This window comes from Cnephaeus nilssonii (genome assembly GCF_951640355.1).
Source record: "Cnephaeus nilssonii genome assembly, chromosome: 6".
NCBI classification, from domain to species: domain Eukaryota; kingdom Metazoa; phylum Chordata; class Mammalia; order Chiroptera; family Vespertilionidae; genus Cnephaeus; species Cnephaeus nilssonii.
Window position 1 is genome coordinate 39,988,520 of NC_137077.1, and position 19,458 is coordinate 40,007,977.

A 19,458-nucleotide genomic window follows, 5' to 3' on the forward strand; every position below is an offset into this window, starting at 1 on the left:
GTTCTTTAATAGATCAAATCAAACCAGTCAAGCCACTTGATTCATATTCTACCACCGAAATAACCAGCTAACCAACATTTTTCATCTGGTTGTTGAAACTTGATATGCATGCAACCTAAATTAGCAATGATTTTAATAACCCTATTAATTCACAAATTGTCTTTCTAATGAACTCCTGGAGAGAAATACTGTATTATTATACGATTATGCTGAAAACTCCTAGTCATTTCAGTTTTTCTGAGTTTCTAAACCCCATTTAATTCATAAACTAATATATCCATAGCATTTATGTACAAACATACAATTTACTAAGAATTGATACACAAGAGAGATCTTGAGTGCCCTTCATCTCTAACCATTGCTATCAGAATCACTATAAGCATCATCTACTTCCTCTCTCCCCTACCAGACACAAAATGAACACCCTACCATGACCAAAGTAGAGTTCTCATTCTCAATACTACAACTCGCTGCCCTTGCTGACACCTTTGCTGTTTATACCCCCTCTTTTGTATGCCATTTCACCTGCCATCAGGGTCTGGCACCTACCTATAACCCTACCTGATCTGAGCCTTGAGAACCTGGGCCTTCTGAGCATCTAAAGCCAGTGCTATGGGAATGCTGGGGCTGAGAAAAATATACTTAGAATCTTGATTTGTAACTCGGGAGTTTTCCTATGACAGCAATGATACGATTGTTTCAATATTGCAGATACGGTAAGGCAGGAGGGATTTTGTGTACCAGCTTAACATAGCCAAAGAGTTTCTATTGGGAAATCATTCTTCTGTACTTCCAATTAAATTTTAAGTCCTTAGAAAATAGACCATTAGCAATTTGGAAGTGGACTCTGTAAAGATAAATGAAAGAGAAAAATACTGTCCCACAAAACAAATAGCCAGAATACAAACACCTAAAAGAATAAACACTCAAATGTACTTGTTTGCATTTTGTCCTAATTACCAAAATATTATTATAGTTTTAATTTACTATATATAATGTTATATTATTATAAAATCATAGTTTTATTGAGGGTAATTCATGGAGTCTTCATTTTATTACTTATGTAGTTAAATTTTCCTTTCCTTAGCTGATTTGATGTTTCCTCTTACTAAGCTGCCAACAGACCCTGCACAATCTAGTTCATTCCCCTCCTAGGAAAGGTGAAAGAATAACTCAGAAGTTGTATCAACACCTTTCTCCCATGCTGGCTTCAGTCCTGTGTTTTAATGGAATGAGTGGTGTGCAAGGGTGATTTTGATTTTACCGTATATTACTCCAGTACTTCTCCCACTGTGAGGCTTGCCAACCAAGAGAGATTCAGGTAAAGAGAGAAATAGAAAAAAGATGTTTTTCTCAGTTCTTTAATCAATTTACTCCGGATTTGGAAAAGTCCCCACTTCAAATAAAGGCAGAGTACAATATGACTACATTTCTTTTCTTGACTACTGAAGCACGATGAGTAAGTAATCCAATGTTTCAAATGACCTCCAGAATACTTAGCTTCCCATCTCTCAAAACTTCAGCAAGTGTTTATGATAGAAAAAGCAGCAATGGATGCATGATCATCAATGACATTGTCTGCCAAAGGGAAATACAACCATGTAATTGCCTGCATTTCCAATGCAACCAATACTTCCTGAGAGTCTACTGTGTGCTGGACACTCTTTAAAGGTGAACAAGACAGATGAGGGCTCTTCTCTCATGAGCTTAATAATAATGAACTGATGTGATATTGATGGGAGAAGGTGGCTATTTCAAATCGGGTCAAGGACTATCTGAGGTGGTGACATTTATATTTAGAGACAAGCAGAAGGAAATGCAACTGAAAAGTCTCTAAGGTGGGAACAAACTTGGGAGAGTTTGGGAAAAGACAATGTGGCTGAAACCTAGTAAATGGTGGGGTGAGGGAAGGAGATGAGAGGAGTGGACCACATGGGGACCAGATGGGGACAGTCTGTGGATCACGGTGAAGAGCTAGGTTGACTTTAAATGAGAAGGAAAGCTATCAGAAGTCTTGAGTAATAAAGAGTTAAGATCTTATTTCTATTTTTCAAAGGCCAATCTGGTTGCTCTGTGGAAAATGGAGGGTAAACATGGAAATAAGAAGACCAGTTGGGGAACTGGCTATTGCAATAAACCAGCAAAAGGCAATAATGGCTGTGATGGCTGATGGTCATGAAGATGAAGACAGAGGAGGGATATGTACTCTATGATACAGTTGAGCCTCCCAAACTTTCTTGCTCCATGGGACTTGATTGCCTCAGTAATTTTTTTCACGGCATCCCTCAGCCAAACGAAATACCTAATGGTTCTGTGTATTAAGGTGCAAACTACTTAACAGAAGGAGTCTGAGCATGTCAATGTTCCCTCACAAACTTAAAGTATCCCACGGCTCCCCTGTGAGGAGTGTCCCGTGCCTCTGCACAGTTTGGGAACTAGGGTTTTGGAGCTAAGAATTACTGAAGAAGTGGATGTGGGGAGTAAGAAGAAAAGCAAATCCAAGGTGATTCCTGGGTTTTAGGCCTGAGCAAGTAGATAGGTGGTTTGCAACTCTCTGAGATAAGTAAGAAAGAAGGAAAACAACCACCAAGGTAACACAATTGGTCAGAAACATGGTAAAATTTGACTACAGGTCTGATACCAAATAAAAAAATAATATAATAAATAATGAGCTGCTATGAGTTAGCCACATCAGAGTATATTAAATACAATATCTCATTTAATTCTAACAACACTATTAGTACATCTATTTCCAAAGACACCTACAACATATTCCTCTTAGCCCTCTTAGCTGATAAAAGTGACAGTAAGGTGTTGGCAAATGACAGTCGCATTCACTTAGCTGCAAATTATTTTTTTAAAAATGAAATGAGGGTCTTAGGGGTGAAAAATAAAACTGAACATTTTGCAAATGTACGCAGCAGTTGTTGTAACGACTACACTATATTTCTATTCCTAAAATCGGAGCAATCTAATTGCCTGCCCTCACCTTGATCCAGATCAAAACAGGACGTATACAGGGAAAAGTTCTAAGTGGAATAGTAATTGAATGTCGACTCCTTAGGGCAGGTGGCATAACATCCATGACCTTGATGGGGCCTGGCCATGGAGAGGAGCAGGGAATGTGGGGAAAGGGAGAGAAGACACAGTACAAGAGGCAAAGCGGTCCCTTGAAATCTAGACTTTATTGTGAAATTTAACAAGTGCAAAAATCCTGCACCTTATAAAGAAAACATGCCTACGGGATAAATTTAGTCTTGCAAACAATCTTAGATGCATGATTGCATTTTTCAAATAGACGTATGATAAGAGGCTGAGGGGAAAAGCACTAAGGAAGCTGAAGAGGATCCTTATAAAAGTGGTCTTCTATGCAGGAAACCAAAGTTAAAACTGCATAGCTAAATCTACTCTATACATTTTCTAGTACTGTGTGTTTTCACAGAAATGGAAATAGAGCACCTTATATTTAGTTCTGCATATTTTAATCGGCCCAGTAAAAAATAATCTTATCAAAATAAATGAAGATGTTCCAGCAAGAGACACTGTTCCTTTCTCTCCCTGCCATGAATGACTGTCATCAGACTACTTGTCTCTGCATCAAGCAGCTTAATAGCATTTGAAATCCTGCAATTCAACAGCCACAGGAAGCATAATCACAGACTTGAAGTCACTAACTTTAGCTCTTCAGTTGCCCTGACAAAGAAGGAACCAAGAGATGTGACTTGCAGAATTCTGTCATGGAATCTTCAGCGTATCTAATCCAACACTGTAAATCATTAGAAATGTCTTTGTAACTTGTCACTAATTCTAAAGATCGGGACTCTTTGGGCAGTGGTTTTGAAAGATTCTATTCTCAAATCTTGAATGCTGTGGCTTTTGTTTTCCTAAGTCATACCTGCAAATCAGTTAAGGAACACACTCATACAGTCAGACTGAGACAGATCCAATAACACCATGCTATGGTCCCGGCTATGCATAGAACAAAACCAAAACCAAATAGTCAGAAGTAGCTAAAATCTAGCTGGCTCTCCTGGGGAGAGGGCAATGTTATTGTCTGTGTGGTCTTTGGGGGAAAATAGATACATAAATCTGCAGTTATAATAAAGAATAATAATTGTTATGACAGATATCTACCAGAGTGCTATAAGAGTCCAAAGAAAGGTCACCAAATTAGCCCCTGGGTGTAGGGAGATGACATGTGACCTGAGTTTGGAGGTCTCTTAGGATAAGCTGGATATTTCCGCCTGGGACAATGGTACATATGAAGGCACTGAAGCCTGGATTAGTTTTCATCATCGCCAGAGGATAGGACGTTTTGTATAGCAGGAGGCAGCACATGTGGGAAGTGGTTGAACACAAGGTAGGGCAGAGATGAACAAAAGTCAGGCCATGAAGGGCTCTAGACTTTGAGCTCTGCTAAAGCTGTGGGGATCATTAAATGATTTTAAGTAAAGATGGAATATGATTTCATTTTGTTTCAAACAAGTTCACCGGGAGAGATAAGAAGGATAAACGAAGGGAGGTATGATTTAAGGCAGAAAAGTCCCCTACAGTGTTACCCTACCTCCTGGCTTCACCTGTGTGGGCTAAGTTAGTCTACTTTGATTTTTTGTTCTTAGGATTTGGGAAAATTCCATAATCTATTGTAGTTATGGTATCAGTATAACCACATATGAGCAAGACCAGAGGGAGATCTCAAAGGAGAGAGAAGGAAAGAGGATGCATACAGCCACAGAGAAGGACAAAATACCATGTGGACACAGAGGCTGAACAAGTGTCTCCGATTTCTGCCTCCAGCCCCTTGCCAGGTCCAGTGGTATTTCCTGCCTTCGGTCCCTATGCCCTCAATGTAAATACCCTTATTTTTCTTAAGCTTGATTTGAGTGGGATGCCTTTACTTCCAAATACAATAAGCCCTGACTTTTTAAGCAGGGTCTAAGCTTGAACAGATAATGAAAATAAAGAGCATAGCAAAGATATGTGACCTTATGAATAACAAATTGAAGGAAATTGCAGCTGTTTGAATTTAGATGGGCTGGCTCCCCAGCCACAGTCTTAGGCACCACTGGTCACCCCCGGCACTGACCTGGGGATGAGAGGAAGAGGGGCATAGTTGGTGGGAAGTGACAGGGATTCAGTCTTATGCATGTAGAGACTTGTGAGAGTATCCACGTATAAAAGTGTCCAGCAGTTGGATATGGTTGTGCATCTCAGATGAGTTCTGATCTGGAAATGTAGACCAATCATCTCTAACATGTGGATGGTCATCAGAACCATGGGAGTGGACAAAATCTCTCAGTAGAGCTGTGAGCCAAAGCCTGGGGAGCACCAACGTTCAGGTGCAAATTGAGTAGGAAAAGCCATGAAGGAGACTCAACATGAAATGCTGTGATGTGCCAGTGAGACAAACATGTTTTAAAAGAACCACGCCAAGTGAGGAGAGCTCAGCTAGCGGACGTATTGAGAGGACAACGGATGCGAATGTGGAAGAGGAAAACCGAACTCCCCAACCTCCTCTAAGTACCTCCTGTCTGGCAGGCATTTTGTTGTCTCATTTCATCTTCAAAACAACCTTTCAAGGTAGGTGACAGCATATCCTTTTAAAGATAAGGCAAAAAACCCAAAAGTTCTCTGGGGGTGTGCCACGTCGTGTGTATTTCTAGTCTTTGTAGAGCAACTGCCACCTGTTCGTTTAAAAATGATTTAAAATTTGTTTAAAAATGAATTTAAAAAGTAAACATTTCTATACTTTTGCAATAGTCTACACCTGGAATTAACTGGACTGGTTACCCTCAACCGCACATATGATTTGGGGGGCAGGATTCTGCTTTACTGGTACAACTAGCTTATTTCCTGAGGCACATCCGTGGATTTCTTGCTGCTAGTTCAACTCATTAACAACGTCTCCATTTCTTTTACTTATCATTCAGAAAGACATATGAGTCAGAGGAGGGCAGGCAAGGAAATAATCTTTTCAAATTACCAAAAGTACTCTGAGGAACCCAAAATCATTGTTGCTGACACTGTACAAACCATGGAGGTAAGTCTCCAAAAATTACCACAGAACCTGAAATTCACATCTAACTCAGAAAGCAAGCCAAAAGGATTTGACAACCTTTTGATATAAAACACTAGTCATGCCACATGGGTATACTTAGCTACAGTTTCCTCACCTCCTAAGAAGGCATCATTAGCTTTTATCATTCAAAGGTCATGGAGGTCTTTTCTCCCTGACTTAAACTTTACATAAAAAGAACACGTCTAGCCCAGCCGGCGTGGCTCAGTGGTTGAGCACTGACCTATGAACCAGGAGATCACGGTACAATTCCTGGTCAGAGCACATGCCCGGGTTGCAGGCTTGATCCCCAATGTGGGGTGTGCAGGAGGCAGCCGATCAATGATTCTCTCTCATCATTGATGTTTCTATCTCTCTCTCGCTCTCCCTTCCTCTCTGAAATCAATAAAAACATATTAAAAAAAAGAACATGTCTAATACTGAAGTAGACAACTCTCCTTCCACATCAATAAGTTAGAAGAAAACCACTCTATAGCTTGAAAATAGAGACATGCATGAAAGAGAGGTATAATAATTTTGTGTCTACAGAGGATGCCACAAATCCTGGATTGAAGGGTGTGAGACAAAGAGGATGGGTTAACTGTGGAATGTCCTTGTGTTCCACAAATGCCCTGGAATTTCTAAACTGCAAGAGTCAGCAAAAGGGAAATAAAAATGTGGTCTTACCACATAAAAAGTTAACATCTAGGACAATCATAAGAATGTGCTAAGCATTTAATAAATCTTCCAAAAATTATATGAACAAAATACACTTTTCTCTCTTAGAACTAAAATTGATCTCTTACAGTCTTCATGCAAGAAGATGAAAAGTTTTAAAATATTTCAAATGTTTTAACTTCTACTTCTACTTGAAAACTCCATTTTCTCTCATTCAAATGTACATTAAAGTCCATCTACTCCACTTTAGAGTTAATGAAGGCAATTAACTGACATGCCTAAAATCCCACAGTGGAGACAGACATTGGAACTAATTCTCTTGATTCCTGGGTCAATATTCTTCCCAGCACATTAAACCCATCTTTCAAAAGAGTGAACCATGAACCTTACCATTTTCTCCTCTATCCAGTGATGTTCATTCAATGCATACAAATGACTACAAATATACTCATCTTGAAACATTCCAATGAGATAAGCATATTATCTCTCAATAGCTTTTTGGATTATGTTCAGAGTCATACTGAGGAGGCAGAGAGGGAGAAAGCTCACATTAGTGAGCTGGTGCTTTGGCCCACTTATCCTGCCTGTCGTGGATCTCTGACAGAGGAAAACCTCACCTCTGGCTCAGATTTACGACATGAGAGTGCATAAATCCCTATTCTTTTCTAATTTCCTGTCACCTTTATTTTTCTCTACATTTACCACCACTGAGCATGCCCGCTTGTTGTGCCATGTTTCCTAATTGCATGGTAATTTCTTATACGAGGAGAACTTGTTGGAAGAGCTCTCCACAAAAATGGAACAGATTAAAAAATACTGCACTTATGAAATTAAGTTAATTAAATATGATTAACAAACATAAATGACTCATCCAACCACCAGGCTGGCTTGTCTAGGAACTCTAGGTCAGGGTATAAGGCACAAGCCTTCACTGGGTGCCAGCAGATGAAAGAATTTGATTCCTGAGATGGATGCAATTTTATTAGCACACAAACAGTCATTTTAGATTTTTATCCTTGGATAGTACTGAATCCCACTAACTGATTTCTTACCTGACATCACCCCCAAACAAGCTTTAAACAGTCAGCTCTAAGCATTTCAGGGGTTCGACAGCTAAAGGGCAGCCCATGTGATCTAGAGTCAGAAAACCAGAGCTCCACCCTCAGCTCTGACACTTAATTGTGTAACAGTGAACAAGTCACCTCACTCTTTAAGTCTCAGCTTCCTAACCTAGAGAATAAGGAGAAAAACTGCTCTGTCTACGTGACAAGATATTTATGAAGATCAAGAGAGATTGTGTCTATGAAATTATTTTATGGTCTTATATATGTAAAGGAGTAAAAAGTTTAGCATGACAATAATTAATAATTACACCATTAGAGGGGCTAACATTTTTTATCCTATTTTCCCTTTTCTGTTAATATTAGTTGAGTTAATACATGCTACTGCAGTACCTGGTATTGAATGATCAATAAATTATAGCTATTGACATTATTATTAATACAAGGGCATGTTTTTCAAAGGTCTTTATTTATCTCTTGTAAATACAATAGAAGAAGTGATCTCCTGAGAATTAAGGTAAAGCAGTTATGGAAGTAAGAATGATCTGCCCAATCGATACAATTGCTCATTTCTCACCCCTACCTTAAGTAAGTAGGAAAGGGAAGAGTAAGCAGAGATGAACTTGCACACATGAATCAAAGAAGAGTAGATTAAAAGTAGAGGACAGGTATAGAGTATCCAAAAGTGTCTATTCCCCCACTATCCTTTTTACTCCTTCTCCTGTTTACAGCTGATTTTCTGTGTAACCTTAAAATGAGTCATTTAACCACTTGGTCTTTCTCAGGATACCTTCCACCTACCCAAGATGCACTGATTATATGTTTATCAGAATATATCAAAATATAGCTTATTGTAAGTTTCCTCAAAAGAAGAAAAATGCTAACAAACCCAGACAGAACCAGATTTTTTTCTTTCTCTCTCTACCTTCCTACATAATCTCTCACACATTTTTGTTAAGGTAATATTGTGGGAAGACTCCATTTATTAGTAGTCATCAGATAAAAATTTTTAGACTTGTCCTAGCTGGTTTGGTTCAGTGGATAGTGTCAGCCTGTGGACTGATGGGTCCTGGGTTCAATTCCGGTCAAGGGCACATGCCCGGGGTTTCAGGCTCAATCCCCAGTAGGGGGCGTGCAAGAAGCAGTCAATCAATGATTCTCTCTCATCATTGATGTTTCTCTCTCTCTCTTTCTCTCTGCCTTCCTCTCGGAAATCAATAAAAAATATATTTATATAAAAATGTGTAGATATAAAATAGAAAATAATTAACATTGTAATAGATCACAAGAAAATAATTTCTTAAGAAAGTTTTCTTCAAATTAATGATCATCACTTTTATCTATCACTCCTCTCTCCTTTTATGTGAAAATATTTTATTGGTCTGTGAGATACAGTGGAATTATAATATTGACACTTTTATATCAGGGAATTTAGTAAGGAAGAACTGGATGGCATAAAAGAGAAATTGTATGAAATCAAATAAAGCCAATAATCACAACAAACAAAATAAACCACCTCCTTCTAGTTACAAATGAATAGTATTAAAAAAGTACAAAGTTAAGTATCTTCCAAAGGAAAATCCTATCCATTTAATAACAAATCACCAAAAGTCCTATTCTTTTTTTTCCATATAAAATAATACCTTCATAGTATTTTCAGTGAAAATCCAGAAAGAAATACATACATGACGGTGTTAATGCCTGAGAGCTGTTGGAACATCTGTAGGCCACAACCCACAATCAAAGCGCGGCGAGTGGGGGGGTAACTCAGCATTCTGCAGATCACGGGTCCAGCTTTTTAAAAAAGAAAAAGAAAGACGAATCTATTATTTTAAGTTCCCATAGTAATTTACCCCATTAGGATACATTTCCCCAAATTTCTGTGAAATCAACATGTCTTGGAATTTCAAAATAGAACATATAGACTTTTGCAGAAATCTGGGCACAATGTACTTTTCAAACAAACATATATCTATGTGAATACAAGGAAGACCTACATAACTCTAAGTGTCAGAAATTAGTCTTCCTTAAATCTCTACAAGCTGTATTAACTATTCTTTGTTCTTCCACTTCCTTGGCAATTAATTCTTACTTAAAATCCACTCAATGATGAATTACTTACAAAGTCATTGACAAATTGCTTTAATCACCAAAAAAAAAAAGAAAAAAAAGGCATCATTAAAAACAATTAAACAAGGAACAGAATTCATTTGACTAAAGTAACAAAATTCTTTCTAATCTACTCAACTAAAGTCAAGAAATTTGGGCATGATATCAGACTTTGTTACGGCTACAACGGATATTATTAATAAAAGTTACCAAAAATAATAAAAGAAAGAAAATTAATATCTATTTTATATAGGTGTGTGTGTGTGTGTTTATATATACACACACATACACACACACTCACACACACACACACACACACACACACATTTTCAATATGGTGCAGATGATTTGGCCTCTCTATCGGAACTCTGGATCAATTCTGGAAAGCTGTAGATATGAACCACTGAGGCCTTAATAAGGTGACTAACCTAATTGATGTACACCATTTGGGCATAATTACTAAAAGTGCCCCTTCTATTCACGTAAGTGCTTCAATTACACCTTCAAGAGGTATTCTATATACTGTCCTCATGAGGCCTGCGTGGACCCTAAGGATCTACGTTCTAAGGTATTCCTGCTGTTAGAGGACATGGCCTGAAATCATTGGGATGTTAATTGCTTAATTAGAGGCTTCCCCCTCCCCCCTGGAGGCCAGTTTCATTAATGAACTCTAAACCAAGACAAGTAAATTAAAATCCAAGGAAGTCTTACCATTTCAGGATTCTTTTGGAAATCTCATATTCCAATTCACAGAAATGGAACAGAACATGCTGATGTCTTAGCAATAACAGTTATTGTGGGATGTCAAGCCAGGGTATTAATTAGAACTGAGTATTATAGGAGTGAGAATATTCATCTCTACATAGGTGTGTTACTAATTACATGAAAACCTTATTTCCTGCAAATGATTGTGTGGCTAAGTGGTAAGACAGGATGCTGATAGAGAAGCACTGATATTCACTCAAAGCTCACTGTGGTGACAACCCATTTAGAAAGCAGGCTGAGGGAATTCTAAATGTCAAACTGCTTTAGAGTCAAGTGAGGCAGTGTTAAAACCTAGAAATGTTGTGTGAAATAGGTAGATTTAGGGAGCTTTACTGTAACCATATTAAACTATTATCTGGATCAGTTGATGAGCGGGCCTGTCTGCAAATTTAGATATCTGTAAAGAAGCCACAGAATAAAAAAAACCGAACATGGTATCATAAATATCCTCCAATATCCATAAACAAAAAACTTCAAATAAGAAAGATTACCATTCACTTGTACCATGGAAAACTTATAAACCAGCAGCAATTGACAATAGAACAAAGGCAAGCAAAACCCCTTTTCAGGTTTTAGAGGCTTCCACATATGAGAAACTGGCTTTCTTCAATAGAATACAATCTTTGGATAGCTGCATCTGCTTTTACTATTAAACTGTTCCATGATTTGATGGACAGACTAGGTAATACTGATTTTGGAGGGAAAAATATTATGATGAAATTATGGCAAATTAGGCTTAAAATCTAACTTGCCAAAATATCAAGAGATAAACTATTGCATAAACGTCACATTTATTTTTTCTAGTTTTTGATAATCTGGCTTTGAACTTTATCTTGCTTTGAATTTCTTGTTGAAATAAACAATGGTAGTTCTTTATTAGATGTTTTTTTTTAAAGGATGAATTTGGTCATAGCAGCTCCACATCTGATTATATATAAAATTTAAAAATTTCCTTTCATTAAATCATAAACCTAGCTTTATTAGACAATAAAACTTAACAAATGCAAACTATCATTAACCTTTATATCACAGAAGCTATGAGGCAGAAAAAAAATCAAATGCATTAATTGGTCCAATGTTCATAAGTGAACATTTAAAATGTCACACTCTACTTATTACCTTTTTAAAAATTTTTTAATTAAAAACACTTTGTGTACACAAATACTTCATACTTAATTTTAAAAATTTTGTGTCTCTGAAACACAGAAATTCCCACACAATAAAAACTAAAACCTCTAAATAACCAAAGTAGACTGGAAATGCAAGACTCAGAATATCCTATATAATAAAAGGCTAATATGCAAATAGACCAAATGGTGGAACAACCAAACAACCAGTTGCTATGATGTGCGCTGACCACCAGGGGGCGCGTGCAGGCATTGGCAGCAGGTGACAGAGTGTGGAATATGGCGGGCGTTGGCCGTGGCAGGATGGTAGAGCAGGTAAGCGGGGGCGCCAGACCAAGGTGGGGCACCGGTTGCTGTCATCGGGGTGAGCCTCTGGTGGTTACTGAAAATTCTTTGCTCCCATGCGCCATGGTCTTGGAGCCATCAGTGGGTGCAAGCGGAGGCTGCCAGCCCCAATCACCCCTCAGGGCTTCTCAACCTCCCCCTGCTACTGAGGGGCGATCAAGGCTGGCAGCCGCTGCTCACACCTGCTGACGGCGCTGGACCTGCTTGCACCCACTGCTGGCACTGGACCAAATTGCTCCATGCCGTCAGCAGGTGTGGGGCCGGTGCTGTTAGCACGTGGGAGCAGTGGCGGTGGCAGCGGGGCTGCTGGAAGACAGGGGACTGGGGGCTGCCATGGGAGGGTGGGCCGAGACCCACCCCTGTGCCCACCGCAGCCTTGAGGCCCACAGTTACTTTTCAAGGTGCACGAATTCATGCACTGGGCCCCTAGTAACATAATAAAACAATAGATATGAGAACCCAAAATGGGTCCGTCTGTTTCTTCATTCTGAACACCTCTCACTAAGTAACTTTCACAGTGGTTGTCCAGCTGTGGCAGGGGCTCTGGTGGCATAGATGACAAGGACAGTCCCACAAGTGCAGCTGTTCCTGGGGACAGGTGTCTCTGAAGGCTGAGCCTACAGAAGCCTCTCCAGGTATGATTAAAAATGCACCAGAACATATTTTGTATATGATCCTAGCTTTTGATTTCCACTTCCAGTCAAAATGAATAATAGCCACCAGTTACCTCCAACATGAAACAACTAAAACACCATGCAAGAAATGAATGAAACAGTAGTTCTCATGATAAAGGAACAAAGGATAGTGACTCCTAAGATTCAGGAAACATATGAGATGAAACCTACAACCATCCCAGCTTAATGTCCAGGCTGCAGCAGAGGGAGGGGAATCAGGCAGACCTTGGTTGTTTCCATGCGCTGAAAAATGCAGCTCAGAATCCAGGAATGCCAGTGGCTCCAGTTCACAGGGCAGAGTGCCAAAGAGAAAGAGTCATAGGAGAGGACCTTGGTGATCTACAGCCCCCCAAGTATTCAGTTGAGTACTGAGGAGTGGATATATGTGAGGAAACTACCAAGGCAGGGGAAGAGCCAAAGAAAAGGATTAAAGAAATCAGTCTCAGGAATTCTCACAGGTCTGGGAACAAGACCTGTTCCTTCCAACCTAGACTATAAGAAAGAGTATTCAAGAGGGTTTTGCCTCAGTAATACTATAAATTTAGTCTTAAACACTGTGTGGATACCATCTAAAACAGCTTAAAAGCAACTGCTTTCAAGTAACAGAGAATAGCATCCCAGAACAAAATTCAGCAGTAAGATAAAAATTTACAGTATCTGGAATATAATAAAAAAAATCACCAGGCATCCCAAAAGACAGAGAAGTACAATCTGTAACAATAAGGGGATGAATTCATCAAGAGGACATAACAACCCTAAGTGTCTATGCACCTAATCAGAGCTTCAAAATGTATGAAACAAAATGTATGACACAACTGCAAGGGGAAATATAAAAGCCCACAATTATACTCAGATATTCATTCCATCATCCCCTTCTCAATAACTGATGGAAAAAGTAGGCTGAAAATTAGCAAAGATACAGAAGACCTCAACAGCACTCTCAACAAACTTGACCTAACTGATATTTAAACAACATTCTACTGACGAAGAACAGAATACACATTCTTTCCAAGAGTAAATGCATGGTAAATGTCTTAAAACATTTACCAAGGCAGATTATATTTTGAGGTCTAAAACCAGTCTCAATTAATTTAAAAGGATTCAAGTCACCCTAACCGGTTTGGCTCAGTGAATAAAGCATCAGCCTGCAGACTGAAGGGTCCCAGGTTCGATTCAGGTCCAGGGCACATACCTGGCTTGTGGGCTCAATCTCAAGTAGGGGGCGTGCAAGGGGCAACCAATCAATGATTCTCTCTCATCATTAATGTTTCTACCTCTCTCTCCCTCTTCCTTCCTCTCTGAAATCAATAAAAATATATTTTAAAAAAAGGATTCAAGTCATACAAAGAAATGTTCTCTGACCATACTAAAATTAATATAGAAATCAATAACTGAAAGACAACTGAAATATTCTCCCCAAATTTGAAAATAAATAATACCTTTCCATGGATCAATAAAATAATGGAAAATCAGAAAGTATTCTGAACTGAAAGTATATGAAAATGATGCATATGAAAATTTGCAAAATGAAGCTAAAGTAGAACAGAGAAAATTTAATAGCAATGTCTTTGGTTCCCACCTTACAAAAACAGAAAAAGAGGGACAGATGAAACAAAAAATAAGGATCAGATAAAAAGAATAATAAAGATCAGAGTGGAAATCATTGAAACAGATAATAAGACAATGGAGAAAACAGCAATGACACCAAAAGCTGGTTCTTTGACAACATTGATAAAATGGGTAAACTTTGAGCCAGACTGTGGAAGGTTGAATACCAGCACAACTTAATCCCTGGAACTTGTTAATGTTACCTTAGATGGCAAAAAGAACTTTGCAGATGTGATTAAGTTAAGGATTTTGCTTACCCTGGGTTATTCTAATTGGCTCTAAACAGGATAGTATGTATAAAGGGGTAACTACAGGAGGGAACCAAAGGGAGACTCAGGACAGAATAGGAGAAATCAATGTGACCATGAATGCAGAGACTGGACTGATGCAGCAATAAGCCAAAGAATGCTGGCTACCACCAGAAGCTGGAGAAAGCAAGGAACAGGTTGTCCCTAGAGCCACTGGAAGGAGCACAGCCTTTCAGGCATCTTCATTTCAACCCAGTGAACTAATTCTGAACTTGTGGCCACCAGACTGTGAGAATAAATTTCTCTTGTTTTAAGCTACCAAGTTTGTGATTATTTGTTACAGCAGCCATAGGAAACTAATACCCAGATTGATCAGGAAAAAAGAGAGAGAGAGAGAGAGAGAGAGAGAGAGAGAGAGAAGACACAAATTACCAATATCATGAGTAAGGGAAGTACGATCATTATAGATTGTTCTACAGATATTTAAAAGGTAATTTTTAAAAAAGTGTATTAACAACTCTGTCATTAAATTCAACATCTTAGAGGTAATAGGCAAATTCCCTAAAAAACAGGATCTTCCAAAGCTAACTCAAAAAATAGACTAAAAACACAGCCCTATAAGCTATTACAAATATTGAATTTGTCAGTAAAACTCTCTCCCAAGTCAAAATGGTTGGACAGAAAGCAGATCAGTGGTTGCCTGTGGAAGAAAGGGGTACAAAGGAAAGTTTTTGAGGGGCATGGAAAGGCTCACAATCTTGATTGTGGTAGCAATTTCATAGTATACTAGTGGCCCGATGCACAAATGAAGATTCATGCAAGAATGGGCCTTCCTTCCCCTGGCTGCCGGCACCACCTTCACTCTGGCCGGCGCAGCCTTTCTGCTCAGGCCCGGAGCCGCCTTTCTGCCTTCCCATGCCCAGAGGAGCGGCTGGGGTGGTGCGGAACGCCTACGTTGTCTATGCAAGTGTCCCGCCCCGTCCCCAGCCTCTCGGGGCCTGCGTATGCAAATTAACCCGCTATCTTTGTTGGGTTAATTTGCATACTCACTCATGATTGGCTGGTGGGTGTCACAAAAGTCAATTAGCATGTTACTCTTTTATTAGGTAGATACTGAAAAAACTTACCAAATTATAAACTTTAAATACAGGGTGGGCCAAAAGCAGGTTTACAGTTGCTTGTATGGAAAATAATACAAGAATAAATAATAATACAAAAATAAACTCAAAACGGTAAACCTACTTTTGCTCCATCCTGTATGTGCCTTTTATTGTGTATAAATTATACCTCAATAGAAGTGCTTTAAAAAAAACCTTCACAAGAAACTAGATGTCAAGAGAGCTGAAATGGTGAAATGGATGATGATAAGAAAATTCAGACATTCGCAGACCATGACCTTCACTTAAGTAAGGACACAAAGGGGTTACTAATTACAAGCAACACTATTTGATTAAACTGAACCAATGAGGTAGGCTGCCAGTTTACTAACAGGGAACTGCCGGGATGTAGGACCCTTAGAATTCAAGGTTTTCACTGCTCCTATTTTTCTCTTTCTTTTTGTTTTATTTATTTATATGCTTTACCATCTACTAAAGAAAACGTAAGGAAGAAAAAGGAGAACACATTATGACTAATGAAATAAATTCAAACTATAGGCAGCTTCCCCACTGCTGACAGTCTCCCCACTGACAGTCTTATTCTCCGTTATAAGTAAAGGTGCCTCTGTGGAGAAAGCAGTGCCCTTCCTGAGAGAAAGATAATCACTGCTCAGCTTCACATACGACTCTCCTGGCACCCAATCTGAGGCCCTAAGACTGGGCTCTAATCAAGCACAGCAAGGATCCAACACCCTGGGCCTCTCCGGAAGGCAGCCAGAGCAGGCCATTCTCATGCCCTGCAGGCCTTCAGGGAGACGGGTGTGCAAAAGATCAACGAGGATTTGAAGGCTGTCTCCCGCCCCACCCCCTCCCACAAAACATGTGCACTAACGAGCACATGTTTTGCACAGTCATTTAATTTTAATTATTGTATTAATCACCGAATATCTCAGTCAGCTTGGGCTACTATAGAAAATACCATAAAAACAAGCCAGAGGAAAATCATTTGGGCAAAAAATGAAATAGGATCCCAAGTCAAATTTATAGAAAATATTCCTTTATTAACTTTTGGTCGAGAATATGATTGTATATTTTCAGAAAACAACTCCGAGACCATGTGGATTCCAGCAACAGAGAGGAATTGACAGGACTACTCCAGCCATGAAGACAGAGGAGAAGCAGTCCAGAGATGGAAGACGCCGACGTATCCTTGCCATACTAGCAGTTAGCAGCTGTGCATCACTGCAGGTTTCCCAGGACCAAACCAGAGAGTCGGACCTGCATTACCACCATCTGTCCACCATCCAGAACTGAAATGTCATTGCTGACATGTACACATAAGGAACTGTTTGACATTGAAATTGGGTCTCAAAAGAACTGTTGGCCCAGAAAGAAACTCACTACAGACTGATTCATTTGCCTGTCACCATAACCATTATTGCTTTTCTCATTTTCGGTTCTTATAAGTGTATTTCTGATACCACATGATCTCACTCATCTAGGGGAAATAATGAACAACATAGACTGATGAACAAGAACAGACCCAGAAGCAAAGAGGCATGAATCAGACTGTCGGGCCTCAGAGGGAGGGTAGGGGAGGGTGGGGGTAAAGGGGAGAGATCAACCAAAGGACTTGTGTGCACGCATATGAGCCTGACCAGTGGTTAAGGTCAATAGGGGGGTGGGGGCATGCGTGGGGAAGGGTGTGGGATGGGAATGGGGGGATGAGGACAAATATGTGATACCTTAATCAATAAAGAAATTTTTAAAAAATACCATAAACTGGGTGGCTTAAACAGGAGATATTTATTTATGTGTAACAGCTCTGGGAAGTCCATAACCAAGGTGCTGGAAAGATTCCTGGTCAGGGCTCTTTCCTGGCTTGTAGATGGCCATCCTCTCACTGTGCGCTCACATGGGGACAGGAAGAGGGAGAGAGTGGGAGGGTGCAGGAGAGAGAGAGGGAGGGAGCGGGAGAATAGAGAAACCACAGAGGAAGGATAGAGAGGGGAGGGAGAGAAAGAGAGAGAGAGAGAGAGAGATGGCTTGTAGATGGCCATCCTCTCACTGTGCGCTCACATGGGGACAGGAAGAGGGAGAGAGTGGGAGGGTGCAGGAGAGAGAGAGAGAGAGAGAGAGAGAGGTATGCAGATCTGTTTTCTCCCTTTAAGGGCACTAATCCCATCATGAGAGTTCCACATTGATGGCCTCATATAAACTAATTACCTCCCAAAGGCCCCACCTCCAAACACGGTTACACTGGGGATTAGAGCTTCAATGTAACAATTTGGGGGAAACGCAAACATTCAGTCCATAACACCAAGAGTATGAGGCGTCTGCTCAAATCTCAGTAGATTTTCTAATATTTCAACAGCTCTTCATGCCTCATGATCCATTTTTCATCGTCACAAGAGTCTCACAAAGTAGGCAGCGCAGGTGGTGTTAATGAGGAAAGGAAGCACAGAGGGATTAGACACTTGCCCAAATCACAAACTAATAAACATGTAGAGCTAGGGCCTGAGCTAACGTCTTGGTCATGCCATGAACGTCAAGAAATTTCACATATACACTTAAATAAGCTGATTTTTCTAAGCATAAAAGAACAATTTTTGTTACTCAGTGTGAGTAACAAACCACAACACTGAAGCACTTTCAAGCTCCAGGAACAAACATACTCTATTCACGCTGGCTTTAATTTCTCAACTTCCTTTTCTCTTTTTCATGGCCTCATTTGCCATTATTCCCAGCCTCAGTTCCAAAGTTATCTATTTCAAAACATGCATTTCATCTTCCTCCTTCCTCCCTTCCCCTATCTAGGATGTTGAGCATTGTTTGCAAATACTTAGGAAAACAGGCCACCCTGGTTCAGGAGAAATACAGTATCTGTGAGTCAGGCCCTCTATGCTGCTGGAGGAGCCTCCATTCACCGCCAGTTGTCTCCCAAATATATTCTCACAACATCCATTTCAAACCTTGCTCCTCCTTGGCCTTGCAGTGTTCTCTCCAGCCTCTTACCAAGTGCGCCTACTCTGCATCAGGTACAGAAACATGATGAGGCCCGGCCCTGGAGGAGCTCATAGTGAAGGGTGGGAAGGGAATCATGCAGAAATAAAGCAAGCTACTCCACAGCTTATGTGCTCACACAGAGGTACATGCAACGTATTATGGGATTGAGGGATAGGAAAGGATCCAGAAAAGGTGTACCTATAAGACAGAAGCCATGCTTTCTCCCTAACTTGCTCTTGACCCTGTGTTACCTAATTTCATATTAGGTCAAGATCAAAGAAGGTGGCACTTTGCTCTTCATTCCTTCTTCCTACTTTCCATATCCAGTAAGTTGCAAAATTCTAATAAAAATGTCACGAAAATTCCTCTGCTCCCCAGCTCACTAGTGCCCAGGCTGGTCTCATCCATCTCCTGGATGGGCCAGTGCATGGCAGCAAACAGCACTTACGCAGACCAATGTTGAATCTCCAGCTCCACTGCGTAGCTGCTGTGAGGTTTTATGCATGTTCAGCCTTTCTAAACATCTATCTCCTCTTCAGTTCTGTAGATGTAGTAGTAGTACTTGCCATTATGAGGGTTTGAGATGATAAACTTCCTTGCATACACTATGTGTGATTGTTAATTTTGTGTGCCAACCCAACTGGGTCCCAGGGTACCCAAATACCTGGTTAAACATGACTTCTGA

General features: G+C 39.9%; 1 protein-coding gene across 1 annotated transcript in view; it reads right to left on the bottom strand.

The window, feature by feature from the left end:
- Positions 1 to 19,458, bottom strand: part of SLC2A13 (solute carrier family 2 member 13) — a 278,507-nt gene that overhangs the window by 128,146 nt on the left and 130,903 nt on the right. Inside the window, exon 4 of the mRNA XM_079774143.1 lies at positions 9,480 to 9,588. Coding sequence (XP_079630269.1) covers positions 9,480 to 9,588 — 109 coding nt within the window. The remainder of the gene's footprint in view (positions 1 to 9,479; positions 9,589 to 19,458) is intronic.